The sequence below is a fragment of the Crinia signifera genome, chromosome 1, assembly GCF_055691185.1.
Source record: "Crinia signifera chromosome 1, ASM5569118v1, whole genome shotgun sequence".
NCBI classification, from domain to species: domain Eukaryota; kingdom Metazoa; phylum Chordata; class Amphibia; order Anura; family Myobatrachidae; genus Crinia; species Crinia signifera.
In genome coordinates this window covers 241,660,177-241,684,159 of record NC_139217.1, presented here as the reverse complement: position 1 = coordinate 241,684,159, position 23,983 = coordinate 241,660,177, and the positions used below count along the sequence as shown (strand labels likewise).

The 23,983-nt window shown below is 42.2% G+C and overlaps 1 protein-coding gene across 2 annotated transcripts in view; it reads left to right on the top strand.

The window, feature by feature from the left end:
- The window catches only part of LOC146027522 (kelch-like ECH-associated protein 1A), a 73,024-nt gene extending 50,572 nt beyond the window's left edge, over window positions 1–22,452 (top strand). For both annotated transcript variants that reach the window (XM_083158268.1, XM_083158267.1), the window contains 5 exons: window positions 498–1,304; window positions 5,570–6,246; window positions 8,349–8,554; window positions 13,631–13,807; window positions 22,166–22,452. In XM_083158268.1, the coding sequence (XP_083014394.1) occupies window positions 741–1,304; window positions 5,570–6,246; window positions 8,349–8,554; window positions 13,631–13,807; window positions 22,166–22,329 (1,788 nt within the window). In that variant the 5' untranslated portion in view covers window positions 498–740 and the 3' untranslated portion in view covers window positions 22,330–22,452. The remainder of the gene's footprint in view (window positions 1–497; window positions 1,305–5,569; window positions 6,247–8,348; window positions 8,555–13,630; window positions 13,808–22,165) is intronic.
- The last annotated feature ends 1,531 nt before the right edge of the window (window positions 22,453–23,983 follow it).

The window sequence follows — 23,983 nt, the reverse complement described above, 5'->3', positions numbered from 1 at the left end:
CCTCCCAACATGCCCCTCTCCAGGAGGGAAACAATGCTCTGTTTCTGGACTTCCCTCCTAATTTATGATTGCAATCACCTGTGTGGAAATAACTCTCTTACCCATTAACCTGTTTAAAGAGGGAAGATCAGAAACAGAGCAGGGCTTCCCTCCTGGAGTGGGTCATGTTGGGAGGTATGATTTATGTCAGTAAATGTAATAATTCCTCATTGCCCCCTAGATGATAAAATGTGTTATTTTAATTTGCCATAAGCAAATTTACTCTTATTACTATACTATTGTTATTGCACGGCTTATATCATAGATTAATGTTTCAAAGAACTAAACATTCTTCAACAAATCTCTGTTGAATTGTTAAAGCCACATCAAAATCTAGTGATTGGTTCTCAAAATTACTGCAGTAATAGTAGTTTTATTTTATACTGTGTATAGATAATTATTAGAATTATTTAAATATGAGAAAACTGTTTGTTTTCTGTTGTGTTCTTTGATTGTAGGATTTGCCAAGTACCGTAATACCGATGCCCATTTTACACATTTGTTCTGAAGCCAACTAGTCCAGATGACCTTTCAGACTTGAAGAGGCACAGTTCATATATATCATTAAGGTGCCATTGTACAATACAGAATGAGTTCTCCGATGTTTTGGTTTTGATACATGCACAATCAGTTAAGACGCAGTGGGCATGATGCATAATGCCGTATTTTAAGCGTTTCTTGAGTGAGCTGTAATCCTGAGAATGTTATGTTCAAGGAAGAAGAAACCCAATTTAAAGGAATCTACAACTTTTGCTGTTCCGTCTATGAAAGGTCATGGTTACCTTGATTACACAATTGAAAATCACTCTTCCAAAGCTTTTGAGAAGATGGATGAGCTTAGAAGAAACAACCAGCTGTGTGATGTCCTTATAAAAGTTACTCACAATGGCAAAGAAGAAGACTTCCCTGTTCATAAGATTGTACTTGCTTCCTGCAGCTCCTTTTTTAGGGCTATGTTTACTAACAACTTCCGTGAGTGCTATGCCAAAGAAGTCACCATCAAAGACATGTGCCCTCTGGTGATGCAGAGGCTGATAGAGTTTGCCTACACGTCAAGGATAACCGTTGGAGAAAAGTGTGTATTGCATGTACTCTTGGCTGCAATGAGATACCAGATGGAAGATGTGGCACAGGCTTGCAGTGACTTTCTTTTAAAACAGCTGGATCCCAGCAATGTCATTGGAATCTCTAACTTTGCAAAACAGATTGGCTGCACAGAGTTATATAAAAAAGGAAGAGAATATATCAATATGCACTTCAGTGAGGTAACTATTTTAATATTAATAGTAAATATGCATTATACACACCTTTATGATCAAACCCATAAACAGATACTCAAAGTTTTGAGCATTGAAAACATTTCTGTATTTCTGTATACTCTAGAACAGAACGTGTCACACCAAACATATGAAGGTGACCTGTCAGTAATTATTTGTTATTGCTTATAATATATTTTTTTACTTCACAAATATACAGTATATTCACTTCACAAATATATACATTAACTGTATAGATATTTTGTGTATAGATATATATAGCCCCTTCAGATATACAGTATATGATTCCTCAGAGATATACAGTCAATTGCGCGAGATAGGCCTACTGTGGTGAATGGTGTAGAAAGCTTTTGAAAGGAGGAGAGAACATAGATAAATAAGTGTCCTTGTGGTGAAATGTAATAGGGTTAGAGAATCAGATAGCATTTTTTTTAAAGCGGCAATCATTTACACTGCAAAATCAAACTGGTTTTGCTGTGTAAATCATTGCTACTTTAAAAAAAAAAAAGAGAGATTTCTTACCAAATCTCTCACTTTCTGATTCTCTAACCCTATTACATTTCACCCCAGGTGTTTAAAAACTCAAATAGCAGTGAAAAAGAAAAAATGGTTGTAGTTGCATAATTTACTACAGGTCGAGTATCCCGTATCCAAATATCCGTTATCCGAATTATTCCGAAATACGGACATTCCAGAAAGTGAAAAAAAATTTTTTTTTTGCTAAAAACTCACTGGGGACATATGTAACAGCATCACTGGGGACATGATATGTAACTGGCACTATATATGTGCAAGACAATGATTGCTTGGCATTCAAATTCAGTGCTGAGATAGTACACACATTTTGTTTCACGTTTTGAAACCTTGTTTTTTGAACAATTAAAATATGTTTGTGTGTATTTTATGTGGTAATAAAATATATTTGTGTGTATATTATGTGTTTATACAGCATAAATGCAAGATACTTCAAAATACATCATTGAAATATTAAAATATTCCGAAATACGGAATAATCCGTTATCCAAAATTCTCCTGGTCCCGAGCATTTTGGATACGGGATACTCAACCTGTATAAGTATTATTATTTGTAATTCTTTTGTTTATAATAATTTTAGTAACTGTAAGGGCATGTATAGAGCTGTTTAACTGGTCCACTACATAGCCATGTTATCCTTACTCTGTACCAGGGGTGTCCAATTTTTTGCGACGAGGGCCAGATTTGGTGAAGTGTAAATGTGTGGGGGTCGACCATTCAGCCTGACCTTCTTTGAATCATTAATCACATCAGAATGGTCCCCCATTCTCTCTAAGTCTACCAGCCTGCCCCCATTCACTGTATGTCCCCCAGCCTGCTCCTCCTTCACTGTATGTCCCCTATTCACTGTACAGTATGTTCCCCAATCTGCACCCATTCACTCTGTCCCACTTCTCTTAATGTCCATCAGTGCCTCCATTCATTGTATGTCCCCAAGCCTGACCCTCCTTCATTGTATGACTCCCATTCACTGTATGTCCCCCAGCCTGCCCCTGCTCCCCCTTCTCTGAATGGCCATCACTGCCTCCATTCACTATATGTCCCCCAGCCCGACCCTAGTTCACTGTCTGTCCCCCTGCCTGCCCCCACCCTTCTCTGTATGTTTCCCAGCCCCTTGTGTGAGCCAGAGGAAGGAGAGGCAAAGCAGGCACTGCAAGGACAGGAGATGCTTGGGCTGCTGCCCTCCTCCGCTCTGCATGTTATGGGAGCAAACTTCCCCCTTGCTGCCCCCCTCCCCAAACACTGCTGTCACTGTGATTGTGCAGTAGGATGATATACGATTGCAGCAACAGGGGTAGGATGCCAAACACATCTGACTGTGGCGACCGGCACCTCCTCATTGCAGCAGACAGCAAGGTAATGGTGCGCTTGCCGAGGCCCCACGTTTAGTGTCCAGTGCTGTGCTTCCCACATCTGATGCTCTGCCCGCTTCCAGCTGGAGGCTGCGGGCCGCTTGAAATGACAGCACAGGCCGCAATTGGCTCCCAGGCCTGACTTTGGACATGCCTGCTCTATACAGTATATCCATATTATGATATATTCTATTTGTAAAGGCGAGGTGCACATAGTAATCTAGATACAACGCCTTCAGGCTTAACGGTTTAAGTTAGAAACCAAATATTATAATTATACATCAATGGAATTTTGTTTGTAAAGATGTACAGAAACCATTTTTAGGTACTTGTGTACTATCACGGCGCCCGGCTACGCTAAGCTGAATACGAAGTCTAAGGTACACTGTCAGCGTAGCCGGCGCGGTGATAATACAGTTGTTGATTGTGTGTGTGTGGTGCTTTATACTTACCCTCCCCTGGGCCGGCCACCGCATCCATCATCCATCACGATCCCCGCTGACTCCCCGTGATCCACTGATGCACGGTCACTCCCTGGTGACAGCGTTCAGTCCCCCTCCTCCGGCAGTCACTTCCTGTGCCAGCAATGTATCACATGGTTTCCCTGCTCCCCCAGCGGCACTACGCTAATTGTGTACATTGTCCTCTGCGAGTGCCGGAGGAGGGGGACTGAACACTGCCGCCAGGGAACGACCGTGCATCGGTGGATCACGGGGAGTCAGCGGGGATCGTGATGGATGATGGACGCGGTGGCCGGCCCAGGGGAGGGTAAGTATAAAGCACCACACACACACTTCTGTAAAGTACTGTAGTGAAGGGATCATAAAATCCATTCAGTGCATTTGGGGGTCAGCATTATATGCACATAGCTCCCAACTTTCATCCACCGTGAAGAGGGACATATTCACGCACCGTAGGTGCTCATCAGAAATTAGGGGCATGATCTATAATACATGTCATGCCATGAGGCCACGATCCCATTTTGATGCTGTGGGGCATGGCATGGTTTCTAGCCATGCCCCCAGCATCTATTTAGCACTGCTCAGGGAGTGACAGTTGGGACTCCCAACTGCCCCTCCCCCCCCCCGCAGTACACTGCCAGCCCCGGACGGGACTCTGTGAGCTTCCAGCCATGCCCCCAGCCCCTCTGGCTGCAGGAATAGACTGTGCGCATGTGCACAGTGTGTATTTAGCGATGCTCGCGGAGTGTCAGGGGGGATTCCCAACTGCCCCATCCGCCGCGGTACACTGTCGGCCCTGAGCGGGACTCTGTGAGCTTTTACCCATCCCCCCCCCCCCCCCCCTCTGAATAGACACATCCAGAGGGAGCATGGCCTGCTGAAAAGGGGGTCTGGCCTATCATTCATGTCATACCTTGAGGACACTGTTTTGATGCTGTTGGGCCATGGCCCAGAGGCTCTGTGAGCTTCTAGCCATGCCCCCATCCATTCTGGCTGCAGGAATAGACGCTGTGCGCATATTTTGCGATGTTCAGGAAGTGACGGGGGGGTACTCCCAATGCCCTCCCCACCGCGGTACACTGCCAGCCTTGGGCGGGACTTTGTGAGCTTCTAGCCATGCCCCCAGCCCTCTGGCTGGGGGAAAAGTTGGTGTGCGCATGCACACAACGTCTATTTAGCGCTGCTCAAGAAGTGATAGGAGGAGACTCCAAACTGCTCCACCCACAGCGGTACACTGCCGGCCCCGGGCAGGATTAGGGAACGTCCCCGAAAACCGGGACTTTTCTGCTGGGACAGTTTTTGTGGTATGTATGCATTTCTTTTACTTGTTTGCATTAATATTAAGACTTGTTTTATGCATTTCCAGTAATATGCACAGATATTTTCCCATTACTATGGGGAACTGAGAGTGTTATTCTACATGCATCGTTTTTATGAATGCTCTTTATTTAAAGGATCATTTTATTTTACAAATTTGCTTCATAGCATTATACCCCTTTCACATCGCACTTTTAAAACGGTATATTGCCTTTTTTTTTTTCATTTTAAAACGTTTAAGGCTGCAGTGTGAAGGTGCCAGAGTTGATTTACCGGTTAAAGTTAACCGGTATTTCAACACGGTTAAAAAGCAGAGTCCTACACGTTTTAAAGCCGTTTTTACAGCTCTATTTCAATGGCTTTAAACGTGTCCCTTGGGAGTTAAACGGGTTGAATGTTTGAATGGTATTAAATGATTTTTAAAACGGTTTTCACCTGCAATGTGAAAGGTCTCAAGGCTCTGACCCGTTTTAAAGTCCCATTTAAGAATACCGTGTCATTACCCATTTCTGCAATGTGAAAGCAGTATCAGTAGCGTTACACTTTTGTAGAAATATGTTTTCCTGCAATGTCTGTTTTTAATTTCAGGTTACAAAAGAGGAGGAGTTTTTAAACCTCAATCATTGTGAACTCCTGGACTTGGTCAGTCAGGAAAGTCTAAATGTCCTCTGTGAGACAGAGGTATACAATGCATGTTTAAGGTGGATGCAGTGGGATTTGATCAACAGAGAACAGTATTTTACCTTATTATTAAATGCTGTTCATCTTTATGCTCTGCCACCTAAGTTTCTAGCAGTGCAGCTAAAGCAGTGCCCCATCCTGAATAAAGAAAACACATGCAGGATGTTTCTGTCTAAGATTTTCCAAGATATGTCCTTACACAAGCCTCTACCACCAGCCAAAGTACGAGGAAACCAACTTATTTATGTGGCAGGTGGCTACCTGCATAGCTCTCTGAACTCTATGGATGCCTATAATCCTCAGACTGGGGAATGGATCAAACTTGCCGACATGCTGGAACCAAGAAGTGGTCTGGGAGCTTGCATTGTGAGTGGTCTGTTTTATACCGTGGGTGGGAGGAACCATTCCTCTACGGAAAATGAAGACTCAAACTCTGTAGCTTGCTTCAATCCAATTATTAATCAGTGGACCGCAAGAGCACACATGAGTGTGGCTAGAAACAGGGTTGGAGTAAACGTATTAGATGGTGTCATTTATGCTTTAGGAGGCTCCAGTGGATCGAACCATCACAAAAGTGTCGAAAGGTAAATTCTATGATAGATGATCATACAGTTGTGGGAAACTGGTTATATTGGTTGTGCATTTATTTTAAAACATGATATTGAGCCATGTGGGAGGAATTATTTGTTGCACACAAAGTTACATATCAGGTGAATCTTATTGTCAGTGTGACATACAGTAACAAGTGAGTTCTCTGCTTTTGCTCAGCTGAAGAAAAGAGTGTCTTGTATATACAGTAGCCCACATTTCCTTTATGTTCTTAGCAGCCAAAAATATTTCCTTTACTATTTTGAAATCTATCATATTGATCAAAAGCTGAAAGGATGACATTCATTGCGGGCAGGGGTTAAAGTGAGGGTGAACAGGGTTGAACCTCTAATGGTAGGTGGAACTGAGTTCCACCTCTACCACAGCCCTAAACAGTAATTCTGTAAAGCCTGTCCCAGCAGCTTCTTCTTCTTAAGATGGCATATGTTATGTCATGTTGTCACCTCCAATGAAGTGAAGAAGAGACACTAAAGGTGCCCATACACTCTGCGACAGCAGCGTGCAATGCGAATCGCATGTGTTGTGATGCAATCCAGCCCATAACGCATCGCAATGTGTATTGGCACCTTAAGAGGAGCAGGCTCTGTGCATGCTGAAGACAAGGTGTGATGGGGCTGGAGGGACTCAGAGGTGGGGAAGCTGCTGGAGGGACTCAGAGGTGGGGAAGCTGCTGGAGGGACACACGGCAAGAAGCTGCTAAGGATCATGGGCCGTGAGCTGCTGGTAACAGAAACAGATTTATATAAGCAGCACAACTGTGGGCATTATGTGCATAAGAGGCAATACTGTGTGATCTAATATGAATCACGGGCACTATATGCGGTGTAATGTGTATATCATTGTGCTACTGAGTGTTGTAATTTATTTGGAGTTACAATTATGTGACCAGATGCCTTCCTTGTGGGACCATTATCCATTTTTGGGAGATAAGGCACAAATTCTCTGGCACTGGTCTAGGCTCTGCCTAATGAGGGGGTTGTCAGTGTTATGGTGTATTTGTATTTAGAAATACACTTATTTTTGACATTTACTATCCCGATAATATTGCAATTCGTATTCGTATTGATGTGCTATCAATACGAATACGATTTGCCATATTTTCGGGCTAGTAAATGTCAAAAATAAGTGTATTTCTAAATACAAATACACCTATTTTTTACAAATTTCCTTTAGTAAATTTCCCCCTATATCTTCACTTGATATTAGTTTCCTTGTTGAACTACAAAAGGCCATGTGGTTTCACACAGTAAAATGTTTTTTTTTTTTTCTCTAACTTTAACTTACTGAGCAAACGGTTAAAGTGAGCCACAGGGCTATTCCGCACCTTGAAGGAGGATACTGCCGGCCAGGCTTGGGATGTGTCCATATGATCTCCTTGTTACTGTGTAACTAGCCCAGAATGGTTGCCATTTTTGCGGCAACACCTCACTCTAATAATGGTATTAATGAATATTACTGAAAACTAAATATTATGAGATATACAATTTATGCTTAAGCCTAACATGCAATAACTGTTTTGCAGAGAGATGTAACAATTATGAGAATGCCCAACAAGTTGTAATATAGTGAATAAGCAAATGTAAACATGTAATTTACAAGTACATGGGATAGATACAAATTCAATATACAGTATGCATATATTTAATAAAGACTACAGCAAAAAAACAAACAAAAGCCAATCAAATGTTATCATCTTATCAATCAGGGAGCAGATTAAAGAATAAAAGTGGCATTTCGTTGTAAGTTTATCATGGGGAAATTAGCATCTGATACTGCAAGTAAACATTTAGATGAAAGCTTCTGAATTAAATGATCAGTGAGCATTAAAATGTGATATGGCCACTTAAAGTATTTTGTGCTGTCTCATAGATAATGTACTTCAACATTGTCCCCATATACATGTACCCGAATTTCTACTTCAAGACTGCTGAGAGTCACCTGAATGATCCAAGTAAATGTTTCCTATCCTATAGATTCCATTCCTGGGCACATCAGTTGGCAATACGTGTAGAGACTTAGTTGGTATACTGTATGTCTGCCCTGGCTCTTTTGTGATACACACTGTTCAATACTTTAGGTACGATCCTGAAGTTAACCAGTGGACATCTGTAGCTCCCATGCAAGTTGCACGAATTGGTGCTGGAGTAGCATCTTGTTGTGGGCTTTTGTATGCAATTGGTGGATTTGATGGAGAAAACCGATTGAACACTGTGGAGTGTTATTATCCTGATGAGGACCGATGGCATCCCCGGGCACCAATGAGAACTAGACGAAGCGGTGCAGGTATGTGTCCTGATCTAGTATGCTGCTACACATGTACAGTACTACTTAAATTAGGCTTGTACTGAATCCAGATATTTTTTAACAAATGAGATTCCTGCTCACTATTTGGTGAGCCTGCCACACTATAAACATTAAACAATAGAGCTGAAGGGGGTTATTCAGATCTAATCTCTGGACTGCTTATTTGAAGAGATCTGCAATCAGATACTCACCACCCAGCCAGAATGAAATCCTGCCCTGCACAGCTTGAGAATAAACCCTTGTCTACCTTGTCCCATGCCAAAATTGTGACAGTTGGGATCTATACTTTTTCTTGAACATGCATCATTGGGCTTAATGGGCAAATGACCAGGGGCCCAAGGATTCTAGGGGCCCACCCCAATGGGGAAGACGGCACTGTCCCAGGAAGCTGCTGTGGTGGGCAGTGGGGATCTGGGCACCAGCGACTGGAAGCGGCGGGATGCGAATCGCTGCTGATTTTGAAAAGATTGGGCGGATGCTGATCCGGTCAATCAGCGTCCTGCCAGTATTTGAAAAAAATTCTCTCTCTGTAAATTATCTGTGCTATAATACATCCAGGAAAAGTTACTGGATCTATGTGTTACCAAGGCCATGGTACCCGAAATAAGCCATTTATTGTGGATTTCATTTTGAGCCTAAAAAATCCCAGATAAATCCCTGATAACTGCAGCGTGTGGACTGCCTTCAAAGCTAAATTGAATAGCCCTGAGTGGTCATTTAGCATGTGGTGAATTACCACGGCTAATTGAATTCCCCTCTTATTTTGCAAATAATGTACTAGGTAGTTAGGATTAGATTTCTTGTTGAAAGAAATTGGTACAAAGTCAGGCAGGTTACTCCTATCAGAGCTTTTGTTAGGATCCGTAGAGTCCCCGCCAACCCTAACTACGTTGCCTCCGGATAGAATTGACGGACACGTGCAAGGGCTAAGACTTCACCTATAATAGCCGCGTTCGACAGAGCCCGTTAGTCAGGCTCCGCCCCCGATGCCACCAGGTCTTACTTGTGACAACGCGCCCGTCAAGGCCAACGGAGGACAAGGGGAACTACTAACTATAACCACAGGCGAGGACTCACTAGACTAGGAGATCATAGAACTTGCCACTTAAAGGCACTGGGAGTAACAATACTCCAGAGATGGTATTGAAGCAATAAACGATATGTGGAAGTAACAATACTCAAATGATGGTATAAGAACAATAACAGATGTACAGGAGTAACAATACTCAAAAGATGGTACTTAACACTAAATGGCATACAGGAGTAACAATACTCAAGGATGGTATGAAAATAATACTAGAATGAACAGGAACAAATGAGATGAGGATAGCCCCCACTTATCTGAGAGAGGTAGATACGGAACGGGAAGGGTTAATCCTCAGCAGCAACGCAGAAACAGATACTGGAATGCTAGAAGCAGGACAGGAGCCAAGACCACCAGGAACCAGGGAACCGGGAGCACTCTGACCAAACAAGGAAGAACTATCACCGGCGTCAGAGAGTGGTGTCCGGGAGTTTAAATAGGGCGCCAAAAAGGCGTCCCCCGCAGCTGCTGCACATCAGCTGCAGACTGTCCCCGCCTTCCCGCGGCCGCCTGGCGTCCCCCGCCGCCTAGGCAACCGTTGCGGCCGGGGCGGAAGGAGTTGTGAGAACACCGCTGAGTGCGCGTCAACGTCCGGCGGAAGTGCGGGGCTGATGACGCGGCGGCGTCCCGGCTGCCTAGCAACAGCCGGGGCGCTTGGAGTCAGAAGTGCCAGAGCAGCGCTACTTGCACCCGCATCCGGCGGAAGCACAGAGGGAATGACGCGACGGCGTCCCGGCCACCTAGCAACAGCCGGGGCGCGTCGCCCACGGATTACCGGAGCCGCGCAACCAGAGCTGCTCCTAACACCTTTTACATAGAGTCCTTCAGAACTTAGAAGTAAATTGTATCTTTCAGTTGACACCAATGTCACTAGGGTACCTGTGCAACCTGAATATCTCATTTATAATGACTTAAGACAATTTTGGCGGTGATGCGAAAAACTGTGAGCAAAAGTAAGCAGCTTTAGATAATCTATTCTGTCCATGGTGGGTGTGATTCCAAGAATGATCGGGCATCAGTAGTAGAAACAGGGAATCCATGGGAGAGTGCTGTAAAATGTTATGCTAAACATAGATATAACAGACTGACACAAAATTCTTGATATCTCAACGTACTGTATAGTGGACCACCACTAATACCTGAGGATTAGGTTCCCTGCATGACTGAGGAAGTGTGAAGAATGTGCCCAGTGGAGTAACTTTGTTTGATGTTCAAGGGTCTCAAATAATTCCCTGGAGGAATCTTGACCTTGATGGTTAAACTACAGTACAAAGCAAGCAGGATTCAGATTTGTAAAGAATGAAGACTAAAAAGTGGTATTAAGGTGTGCTGCTAACTGCTGCTGGTTTAAGGACTGTCAGTTCTTTAACATTGATTAACAGAAAAAAAATAAAGGGAACCAGCGCTGGCTATGTTTCTCAAAGTATTTGAAAATATGGATGATGGTTTATTTACAATAAAATTATTTATTAAACAATTCAGATATAAAGATTAAGCAATAAAAAATTATACGAGTTAAAAATCTCATAGATTAAATGGTACCCTGAAGACACAATCATAATACTCCTATATCCAGAATATATTTAGGGTCACTGGGTGGGATGTCTCTATTAATAGGCAGCAATTTGTATTACCATGTGGCCGATGTCCAATAGAAGTTGTTACCATAGAAGAATTCTGGTCACATGTCCGGTAAACCTGGGTATGAATTGGAGTGGTTGCCGCTGGTCAGATCCTCTTTGTTGGTGATACTTGAGGTGGACCAAATGGAGAGTAAAAGTCCCATTCCCAGTGAAGCTTGTATAAATGAAGTTATCCTTAGGAGTATAATGGTGTCAGGGGTGTAGATAAAAAGGCTCAGGCTCTACGCGTTTCCCTGGAAAACATCAGGAGCAGAAGCTTTTCTGTGGTTGCTATAGACTGTCACAGAGAATCTCCCCCCACCAAATGGTATTGTCACTCTTGCAAGGCCAGCTGGATTATTAACAATTCAGCACAATTTTTCTCTGGAGCCAAAAACATATGGTATGAGGAAAGGTTCCTAAAGAGTATAATTTACCCTTTTAATATTTTTGTAAAAGTACTGCTCCAACCCCAAATGTAGAGGAAGAAAGACTGGTCACAGTTCCATTTTCTTAGAATGAGTACCAAGTTGAAACATGGCTTCAGTCGAGTGAACACTACTTCTGCCTAAGAAGGCCACACCCTTCTATCATGGTAGCTTTTTGGTGAGTGCAATGATAGCAGCCACAACAGCTGTGTACATGATGGCGATTACTCATTACATCCTTGGAGAATATCAGGATATCATTTAAATACACCACCATGGTCGTACTTAAAAGGTCTTGAAAGATGTTATTCATATTCTTTTAGAAAGCAGAAAGTGTGTGATCCAAAAGGCATGACCAAATACTCATAAGTGACTATCACGAGTTTTGAAGGCCGTCTTCCACTTATCCCCAAACCAGATCCTAATTAGATTGTAGGTCCCACTAAGATCAAGCTTGGTGAAAATCTTCAACCCTTTTATCTAATTGAAAAGTTTTAAGACCAAGGGTAAGGGTACCCTTAATGGCGATGGCCTTCAGACACTGGTAATTAATGCAAGGTCTTAAACCCCCATCCTTCTTAAAGAAAATTCTAGCTCCTGTGTGTGACATACTCATGTATGAACCCACTTTTAAGGTCTGATATATTCAGACATGGTCTGGGTTTCTGCAAGCAACACTCTTCCACAACGAGGCATTTTCCAGGTAACTGGTCAAAAGAGCAGTCCCATTCCTGATGAGAGGGTAGTGTTTCAGTGGCCTTATTAATAAACACATCCCTGAAGGGTGATATGGAGCTGGTAAAGGTCATCTTGGGTGATGGTCGAAATCTAAACAACTCGACCCCCCTGAAAAGATTTGTGGTTTACACCAATGTCATTTTGGAGTGTGCTTACTTAGCCATGGAAGACCTAGGATAGTCAGACTTTTAGCTGTTGTGAGTATATAGAAGGAATTAACTACCTTTAGAGGGAATCAACCTGTATATAACTTCTGAAGTCTACGAGTGGTAGCCATATAATGTCTGATGGCTGTAGAGGCACACTAGGAATTCTTAATTACTGAACTTTCTTTGCCATGAGGAAGTTGTCATAGGTGCCAGAATCCCAAAAAGGCCTTGAGAGGTTCAAAGAGATTTTCCAGAAGCAGAAGCATATTGATCACAAAATGTGAGGAATCATTTTCTTTTGGTGTTGAAATGTACCAGATCTCAAAAACCCTCCACCAGTTAGTCCCTGTTGTTTCCCAGATGCTTGGGGCAACCAGTAACAAGGTAACCTGATATGCCACAGTATAAGTATAGCTTATTCTTGAACCTCCTTTACTTCTATTTGTAAAGGAGGAGTGATTTCCTGAACTACATGGGTTCTTCAGGAGCTACAATAGGAGCCAGGAAACGTGGCATGAGCTTAAATCTACAGTGTTGCTACTGTTACCTCATCACTCTATATCTATGGCATAGGTTTACCCATATACATAAAGTTATCAGGTCATCAAGGGCTTTGTTATTCCAGCGTAGCTCATACTCAATGGTTCTGAACTGCACCACATATTGTCCCACATACTTGGTGCCTTGTCTCAGTTGCAGAATACCTGATTCTGTGGAGGACATGCTTCCATTTGTCAGAAACTTGTCTGAAGGCTGCTGTCATTGATTAGTGAATCTTTTCTCTCCTAAAACAAGGAAGCTGTACAGTAGGGAAATTACATGTGCCACCTTAGTCCTCTCAGAATGGAAATTCACATCCTTGACTTCGAAATTAATTGAGCACCGATTCAAAAATCCCTACACAAGTTTTCTGAGTAGTCTATCTGATAGTCAGTGCCATGGTTTGTATAATGTCGGTTTTTGAACTATTAACATGTTTATGTTGACAGATAAATATTAAATAATAATAACAATAACTTTATTTGTCATCACAGGATTTGTCACTTTAGACAATTATATATATGCTGTGGGAGGATATGATGGCACTAACCAGCTAAACTCTGTAGAAAGATACAATATAAACAGAGATTCCTGGGAGTCTTTGGCACCAATGAAACATAAAAGGAGTGCACATGGCCTAGCTCTCCACCAAGGGAAAATTTATGCACTTGGTAAGTTTTTTAGAATGCCCAGATAAAGAATGGATAACATAAATTACAGTAAGACATTGGCTCATGCTGATTGGCTAATGCTGCCTAAAGTAGATCGCCATTCTTGAAGGGGTGTGGTATGCGCATCTGTCAGTGTGGGTTTTCGACAGTCCGTATCCTTATGTTGGGATCCCGACTGTCGGTGCTCCGACAGGGGGGTGAGCACAGAGAAGCCCCTTGCGAGCTCACTGCACTCGCCGAGCTGCGGGCCTGGTGGCTCACTACGCTAGCAACAGGATCTATTCTCCCTGTGTGGGGTTCATGGACCCCCACAAGGGAGAATATCCCCTGTGAGTTGTGATCCCCCCTGTTGGAGCACCGGCAGTCGGGATCCCCACTGTCGGAGCGGCATCCGGCACCCTCTTGAAGTAAGAATTTTTTATTTAATTTTAGCATTTATTTGAATGTTTTGTATTCTGGAAAATATAAACTATGGCTACAATATATTTAGTGCCCCTATGGTTTATTTACATTGCTGTGTTATAATATGGATTCATGATGAGTTTCAAATATTCCCACCAATTAACACGTTGTACTAGAAAATGTGCTAACAAAAAGAATATAATAATAATCAAAATTATTTAGAAACAAAAACTGAAAATAAGTTATTACTGTAGTTTTTTACCCCTTTCCTATTTCCATACTAGATTTACTGTAAAGTAAACAACTTTCTTCATTAGTCACAAATTGTGTATTGGAGCCTGTGTGCAAGTAAGGTGTGTCACAAGATAAATACACCGGCCCTCTGCCAGTTTCCTAGAATAGTTATTGCCTTTCCCAGCAATTTTTATAGAATGAAGATAAAATAACATTCTAAACAGATCAGGACAAGGTCATTATCAATGTATCAATAAATAAAAGGGTACAAGCATATTTTCCAAGGCATTGAATATACCCTGAAGCACGGTTAAATCCATTATTTAAAAAATAAACTGAGAAAATATAGAACAGTGAATTTCCCTAGAACACGCTGTCCTCTGAGCATGAGCGTCTAAGTGAGAAGAGCTGTAAACAAAGTAGAAGAATTATAATCTTCCATGAAGGCGGTGATTGTGCATGGGACAATAAAAATGCACTCTTTATAAATTGAGGTTGTATGGGAGTGTGTCAAGAAGAAGGGCCTTGTTGAAAATAAACTCACATCTAAGACTTGCTAATGTTTGCACAGTGGCATATGATAGCTACAGATAGAGCCAGCTTCAGGCAGCCCACCAGTGTGACATATCCATAGCACTGGCAGGGGCATGGCCAGTGGACGGGGACACGCGAGTGGCTCACTCATTCACACATCCCATCAGCAAGGCGACAGGAAGTGGGGACCGGGTGCTTCCATGCTTGTCTCTGCTTCAGGGAGACAGGGAGCTGGCAGCAAGCGGGGAGATGGGCAGCGCGGGAGATTGCTGCAGGGGCTTCCCACAGAATGGGGTGCGTGCGCCTCATTCTGACGAATGTGTGGGGGATGGCACATGGCGATAGAATCAACAGGAGCCGCTCTAATGAGTATGAACATGTGCAGTTAGATTCTTTGATCTGAAGATATCAGAATTTAACTTTAAAATCATATGCTTAAAAAAACCTAATATTGAACATTAGAGTGAAAATGCTATACCTAGTGTGAAACATGGTGGAGGCGTCATCATGTTAAGGGTTTGCTTTTCTAAAAGGATTAGAAAAACTATAAATACACAAGGAATAATGGATTGTGCAAAATGCAGAGATATTCTGGTGGAAACCCTGTTGCTGTCTACAAAAGAGTTTTGACCTGGAAGAGACACTAGTGTGACCTAACAACAATAATTTTCATGTCCTTAATAGTGCAGATCAAAGTGCAGATCTTAATGCAGTTAGGTCACTGTTGCAACATTTAATAAATGCAGTCCACCATCACCGACAGCTTAACTTGATGAAGCCTTGTTATGAAACTCCTCCACAACTGCAGTAAGACTCCTAGAGCCACTATGGAAGGTTTTATGCCTGTAGAGGTTATGTGTATAAAATACACAAGAAGGTCTGATCCTTCCACCAGGCGCAAAAGGTGGTTAGTATTAAAACAATACATCCCTACTCAGCAGATAGCATCTCCTCTTCTCCGCCTCCGAACTTCTGGTTCAGTTTTCAACATGGGGGTCAGCAATAAAATGTCTCCTCGTCACTAGTACTTGGATCCACTTATTCTCCTGTATGTGGGCGTGCATTCCCAAGTGTGTATACCAGGGGTAGCAACAGGGGATAAAGCACCGTTGGATCCAAATATAGTGTAGTAATTTATTGAAAAAGATTAAAATGTACACAATAGAATGAAATAAAGCTAGGTAGCATACAGGATAAAGGTGGACAATTACCCTAAGAGATGGGTTTAGGCACTTAAAGGGTCCAGTGGGTGGTCTCAGCAGGTCCCGGTATACCTCCTTCGATCACCAGATGTTACTTGCATCCACCTTGGTAGCAGCATGTGTCCCCGGCTCCCACCAACACGTTTCAAACTCCACTGAGGTCTTTGGTCCCGGAGCTAGGTTTTATACTTCAGATGCCCGATCTGAGGGTTTCTAACTATACAGGTGTTCTCTCACTTCAGCCTATCCCCTTCTGCCTTCTACGGCAGACTTCCTTTCCCCTCCCTTCTTCCAGCTAAGTGTGGCTACTGCCGTAACCAAACTTCTGGTCCCGCATGCCCCACTTCCGTTAAGCGCAGATGGGGAAGTTTTACAAGTGCCGCTGGTTGGTCAAAATGCACCTTTCTTTTGGGGGAATTTTGTCTCCAGGCTTGGCGGCTCCTTAATAACATTGCTCCTCTATTATATGGGGATCACAGACTCCAAAGTTTTGGTTCTCTGGCCGCCATTTTTGTTCAGGGCAAAGTTTGCCCATTCTTTCCTTCAATAGGTATAGTGGGGGGGGGGGGGGTGGTTTGATCCGTGAAAACAAAAAGATAGAAATAAAATGTTAAAATGTAATACTTATACGTATTAACAATAAAATACAATTCAGAAAGCTACTTTAATAAAAAGGCTGTGTTTAAAAAGAGTGATATTTGTAAAAAAGGTGGTATTGTTTTGAAAAAGTGAATGTTTATAAAAACCATTTAAGTTCGAAATCTGTGTTAAGACCCTTGGGTTTTAGAGTGTTAAATTTATGTATGAGTCTCATTTCTTCCTTAGCCAAAGCTGAGATGGAGATTCCTTTCTTTTCCTTTTACACTCTTCATGGCAAAAAACTGTTCAATATGGTTAATGGATGATTTGTGGACCTGTTTAAAATGTTGAGATAAAGAATGGGACTCCAAACCTTTTGTGATATTATTTAGATGTTCTGCCAATCTTATTTTTTACGGTATAGAGGTCCGACCAATATAATAAAAATTACATGAACACTCAATTGCGTAAATTACGTTCTTGGAGTTACATGTCATAAAGTCTTCCATTTTCTGACTTTCTCCATTTATTTTGACAGTATCTTTCTTCTTCTGTCCTTTACTTGGGACTCCTCTGCAATTTACATAGGCCGCATCTATAGAAGCCTTTTGTTAGAATTGATTTTTTCTGTGGTAATGCACTCTTTACTATTTTTGTCGCAATAGTTTGTACTCATCTTTAGATGAATTTGGGGGCTGATTGCAAATGTTCACCCAACACTGGGGATTTTTTTAGGATTGACCAATGTTTCCTAAAGATTTTTTCTATATTTTTATGTTGCATATTATAGCTTGTTATAAATGATCATTCAAATTTGTTGTCTCGTATTGTGTTACTTTTTGCTTCTTTGTCGATTAGAAGCTCCTTTTCGGTCGATTTCCTTAGTTTTTTTGACTAGGTCTTTGATGTTTTCAGGGTCATACCCACTCTCGATAAATTTCTCAGCCATATTGATGGCCTGCTCTATAAAGGTGTTCTTCGCTGTACAGTTTTGCCTAAGTCTCTTCAACTGACCTCCTGGTATTGCACGTAGCCACTGGTCATGGTGACAAATATCCCTTAATATATATGATTGACTGTCAGTTGGTTTCTGAAATGTTTTTATCCAGGAAATCTACCCATAATTTACTGATGTTGAAGGTTAGTTCTATGTTGCATTTTGTTGTTATTGAGGTAGGTGAAGACCCTCTCTAGTTCTTCTGTCTCCGCTCCAGAAAAAGAGGATGTCATCAATGTAGCGGGACCAGGACACCAGATTCACTCCAAATGGGTTGTTACTCCAAATATTCTCCTTTTCCCATTGCCCCATGAAGATATTGGCATAACTTGGAGCGAATCTGGTGCCCATGGCTGTTACTACCTTCTGTATGTAAAAATTTCCTTTGAATAGGAAGTGATTATTGTGTAAAATAAAGTCAACTCCCTCCACCAAAATTTTTTTAGCCCTTTTTCTAATTCACTATCTTCTAGACATTTCTTAACCGCATTTGTTCCTAGACCATGTTCAATAATTGTATAAAGAGACTTTACGTCAGCGGTGACCATAAAGTGTTCTTTCTCCCACGGAATGGTAGGTATAAGGTTCAGAAGGTCTTTCGTATCCTTTAGATGTGACTTGTTCTGGACCACCAAGGGTTGTAGGAAATGGTCGATGAATTCTGAAAGGTTCACGGTTGGTGAACTTATTCCGGCAATGACTGGTCTTCCTGGTGGATGTAATGTAGTTTTGTGCACCTTCAGTAATAGATAAATTACTGGGATGGTTGGTTCTTTGTTGCAAATAAATTTGTATGTTTTTTTATCCAAGATTTTCTTTTCTTTATATCTATTCTGGAATCCTGATAGTTTCTTCTGAATATTTTCCATTGGATTCACTTGTAATTTTCTGTAGGTGTTAGCATCTTCTAGATGTTTCAATGTTTCTGTTACATACCAGGATTTGTCCATGATGAAGATCCCCCCCCCCTTCTGCCAGTTTAATCACAACATTCTCATTCTGTCACAGATCTTATTAAACTTGGCTCCTTTATCTGGAATCTTTCAGATTTCATCTTGAACCACCCTACAAAATGTTTCGATGAAGTTGCCCTTAATGTGTGTTGGAAAAAAGATGGATTTTGGTCTGAATCTTGTTACTTCCAGATCCTCTGGTATAATCTGTATCTCGTCTACCCTGAGAAAAAAGATTTTTTTCAAACACAATTTTCGTGTGAATTTGTGGACATCAACGGTCTGCAGCTTGTCAATTTTCGCAGTTGGGGCATATTTCAGGCCCTTTTGTAGTACAGATATTTCTGTTGTAGATAAAGTGTGTGTACTGATGTTGAATATTTTGACTCTTTCGAGTTTCGTTCTTTTCTTCCTTTATCTTATTTGCACCGCCTCTGTGTGATACCTTTCTTTGTGCATTCTGAAGTCTTCTGTTTCTGTTGTACTTGCCTTTCCCTAAAAAATGAATTCTGTCTTCATTTCTGGATAGGGGTGTATATCTATTTGATGTTCTCAATGGAGTCCATTTTTCTCTATACCAGGATGTTCTTCTATTGGTGATCTCATCTGGAGTATATTTTCGCTTCATTATTTTGTCGATGGTATTCCCTATTGTTTTGATCCTCTTTTTGTTGCCATCTTCGCATATACGGGTTTGGACTTCTTGCTCTTTGTCTTCTCCATCTTCTATTTCTATCTCCGTCATCTTCTCTCCTTTCTTGGTTATTATATCTATATTCATTTCGGTAATTTCTTGTTGATTTCCATATTTTTCTCAGTTCATCATCTTTTCACATCCTCCCTCTCCCTACCTGTTTCTTTCTCTTTTTTGGAGTTCTATTTCTTCCATTGCAGGTAGAGTGTAGGTTACCTTTTCTTCCTCATCTTCTATTTCGTCCTCCTGGTGTTCTATCTTATTGTCCCGAGCAATTTTTTTTATTTTCCGATCTATTAGGGTTTTTTCTGTCTTTTTAAGATTTTTCTCTATTCTTTCCTCATACTCTTTATAATCAGATTGATCTTCAAACGGTTCTGTTAGTTCCAGGATTACCGTCTCCCACCATATTTTACTCTCCTTAATTAAGGTGGTTTCCAGCTTCCTCTTCACATTTCCCAGGCTCAGATCTAAGATTTCTGTATGATCTAGTTTTGCATCCATACATAGGCACTCAGAGTGGGGGGGGGGGATCACAACAATCACATACATTTACAGGTTTTATGCCTATAGCAACCACCTGTTGTTCCCTTAGTGTTTTATACACACACTGGCACTTAGGATTCCACCGGTTCTTAAACCTCCAGGCAGTAGGTGTATATATATAATCGGTTGGAGATTGCAGAATATTGTTGGAGAATTTATGCAGGATTATTCCAATATGGCAGAGGAATAATCCTTTTAGGAATAACAGGATTCTCTCAAAATATTGGTAGCTTCCACAACCAGGGAAATAAATACAATTCAGCACTAATAATGTATAGTGGGGCGATTCAGATACATACATCCTGGCCCAAATTTGGCTCCGTATCCTAGTGTGGGAGGTTTACGCACGTGCAGGCGTAATTATGCACATGTTCAAACGTCAGAAGCCATCGGCTCTGTGAGTTTCCCACTTGCCAAGCTGTTCGCTCAAGGAGGGAGCAGGCAGGGAGACAGAAGCAGGGGAACAGCCAGTGTTGAAACGCCTGCCCCCTTTTTAGCGATCTGCAGCCGGAATAAAAATCGGTTTAGACTGACTTTTATTACCGAAAGGGAGGGAACCACCGATGGTGTGCGACCATGAATGATTTACCTCCCATTTGGCCGCATGCGAGGAGATGTGTTAGGGAACACATCCTCTCACATGCAAGCAATGAGATATGGGTCCCAGGGAGGAGGAAACATTCGCCCAGGCTTTTTACCTGTTCGTAAGGCTGCGAACATACAAATCAGGCCAATTGTCTTGTACAAAGCAAAGCAAGGGAAATGAATACAATTAAAAACGACAACCTCTAATAAAGTAGCGGCAATAAAGTATATTATTTTGGGCAAGCCCTGTATAATGTATACATAGATGTAGGCACTTAGCTGAGAGGAATAACGCTGAAAGTATGGATAGGATATAAACAACAAGACATCATATCAGCAGCCAGGAACTTGGTCATAAACTCTAGGAGGAAATTATTACCAACAATGAAGCACAGGACTAACCGCTTTATAAAAGAAACATGGGCCAATCACATTACTGCAAAATGACCAGTCCATGGTTATTTTAAAGCAACCACTGCATAGCATCTGCACGTATAAGCACAAAATACCAGCTGCTTAAATAGCCAGGAACACCAAACACTGCGTCCTTCCTGATTCCCAGTTGCCAGAAATCCTGGGACCATAGATCAGCATGGCAGGTCTACCAGAGAATCCCAGTCATCTGGCAATAATAGGCAAATCTAAGGGATGGTCTGGGGGTGCAATGGACAACCCATTAGACCCGGCTGCTAACATTGGGGCACTCTATGGCAGAAGTGGCTATGCTCATGTTTTTGAGCGCTGAGCCGCCTGCACCAACTGCACTGGCTGGACAGGGACATTTTTACAGGGGGACGAGCCGTGCAACTGCACTGGACATGGCGGCCACATGGCTCTCCTGCCCCTCCAGGGAGTCATCCGCCAGCTGCCTGCCCCGCCTGTGCTGCTGCCTGCTGCTGCTGTGCAGCTGACTGAAATGAGCTGGAGCGCGGCGCCGCAGCAGAGCCAGCGGAAGCCGATCGGCAAGTGGGCGGGAGTAAAGCTGCCATCTGTCTTTCATGGCACATGATGCAATCTCTACAATACATGTACATTTATGTAATTAAGCAGGTTTGTTTTATCCCCAGCGGAACAAGGAAATGGAAACTGTTACATGTATAACGGGGGAGTGGCTTGCAGGAGCGGCATCCCCACTTAGCTACTCCCCTTTCTATGAGACCACACCCCTTTTTGCCAGCAGTCCCTGCCCTATTATAGCATTAGTTGAATCTGGGACCACCCATTAGCACAGTTCTACATTCGCCAGTGCTGGCAATGACCGTAAGTCAAAACTGACTTAGTACTGCGGTGACCGTGGGGCGATCGTGGCTGCTGCTGATGTCAGCACCCTCCCTCTCAATTGCTGGGATCCACCTGGTTTTTCGGCAGCACACCCAGACCATGCAGCCCTGCGTTCTAACCTGATTCTGGCCTGGTATCTCTAAAGTACCAGAAACATGTTGAATCAATGGTAAAAAAGGGGGTCCTACCCGGAACTAAAAAGGTGTATGTAGTAATGTAGCTAGTGAAATCATGCTATCAAGTTACTGTGAATTTTATATATTCTTTTTCAGTTAGAGATGTAACTCAATACTAACTAAACAGTTCATAAAAATGCCACTATTTTTCATGTGTATGTGTTTGTTTTCACAGGTGGTTTCAATGCAGAAGTATTTCTATCATCTGTGGAATGTTACTGCCCAGAAAGTAATGAGTGGATAGAAGTGACAGAAATGCCAGTAGGGTGCAGTGGCATGGGTGTAGCAGTAACCATGGAGCCATGTCCCAACAGCTTTAAGGACTTTGAAGAAAACTGATTGCTTAATTATGGAAGTCAATATGCCAAATTCATTAGCTGTCCATTTTGTAGCAACATAAGTAATGAAACATTTACACCATGGTTAATGGCCCTTATTCAGATCTGATCGCAGTACAAATTTGTTCTCAAAATGGGCAAAACCATGTGCACTACAGGTGGGGCAAATGTAACATCTGCAGAGAGAGATAAATTTGGGTAGGGTGTGTTGAAACTGAAATCTAAATTGCAGTGTAAAAATAATGCAGCCAGTATTTTCCCTGCACAGAAAGAAAATAACTCACACAAATCTAACTCTCTCTATACATGTTACATCTGCCCCACCTGCAGTGCACATGGTTTTGCCCATTTTGAGAACAAATTTGTACTGCGATCAGATCTGAATAAGGACCAATGTATACAATGCAAATCTGTGATTACCAAATCAGTGGAGCAGAGAGGTATATGTTTTATATGTTTCAATATTCTTTCAGCACAGTTCTATTTTCTAAAAGGCTTGCACACGTCTAATACATGCAAGACCAGTATGTGAATAATCCACATATTTAACGTGACATCATGGTATATTTATTGTATGCATTTAAATATGATACACTAGCTAAGCCTTCTCAAAGCAAAAGCTTTGAAAGCTAGTCTGCTACCTTGTGATTGCCACTGCGTTTCTCTATGTGTGTAAGAGAAGTAGTTTCACTCGCTGCCAGCAGATGGCAGTGTTTCGGTTTCACATGGACCGAAACTGCAGTTGTTGGTCTGCAGTTATTTATTTTATTGTAAACCTGGTTTGAGTGCCGCCCCATTGTATTGGTTGATACTTACTTGCATATAACATTCATCCAGGAGGGCACCGTGGTAGCTGCATCTTCCTTATTGAAGTGCCAGACCCCAGCATTACATATATATATATATATATATATATATATACATACATACAGGTTGAGTATCCGGTATCCGGATATCGGTTATCCGAATAATTCCAATAATAATTTTTGGAATAGTTCAATTTTTTTTCTCCCCCCCCCCCCTTGACCCTTTTTTATACTTACCTAGTCCCCCGATGTCCACGGCAGGCCTTCAGCTTCAACTCCGGCGTCTCCAGCGGTCCCAGGAGTTCATTGCGCGAGTTCCCAGGTGCACCGGTGACGTCACCGGCGCATCTGGGAACTCACGCAATGCACTCCTGGGACCGCTGGAGGCGTCGGAGATGAAGCTGAAGGCCTGCCATGGACGCCGAGGGACCATCGGGGACCCACCAGGGGACAGGTAAGTATGTAAAAAAGAATATTCCAAAAACCGGAAAGATCCCTTATTCGGAATACTCGTGGTCCCGAGCATTTCGGATAAGGGATACTCAACCTATATATGATTTAAAGAAAAATTTGGAGTCAACTTGGTACTTATGTAATATCTGGACTCCCGTTTTTCTTATGAGACCGCGTCCGCTCGCCACGCTTCGGGCACGGTGGCTCGCTGCGCTCACCACACTATATAAAATCAACTCCATGCGTAGTTTTATAGTAGGGGTATGAAAAAATGAGGTGCATTTAACATGGGAGTCCAGATAATACATAAGTACCGTCAACTTTATTTGCCAGTGAACAAAACACCTACAGCTAGTGGAAACTGCAGGGGGGAGGGGACAGCTTATTTAAGAGATA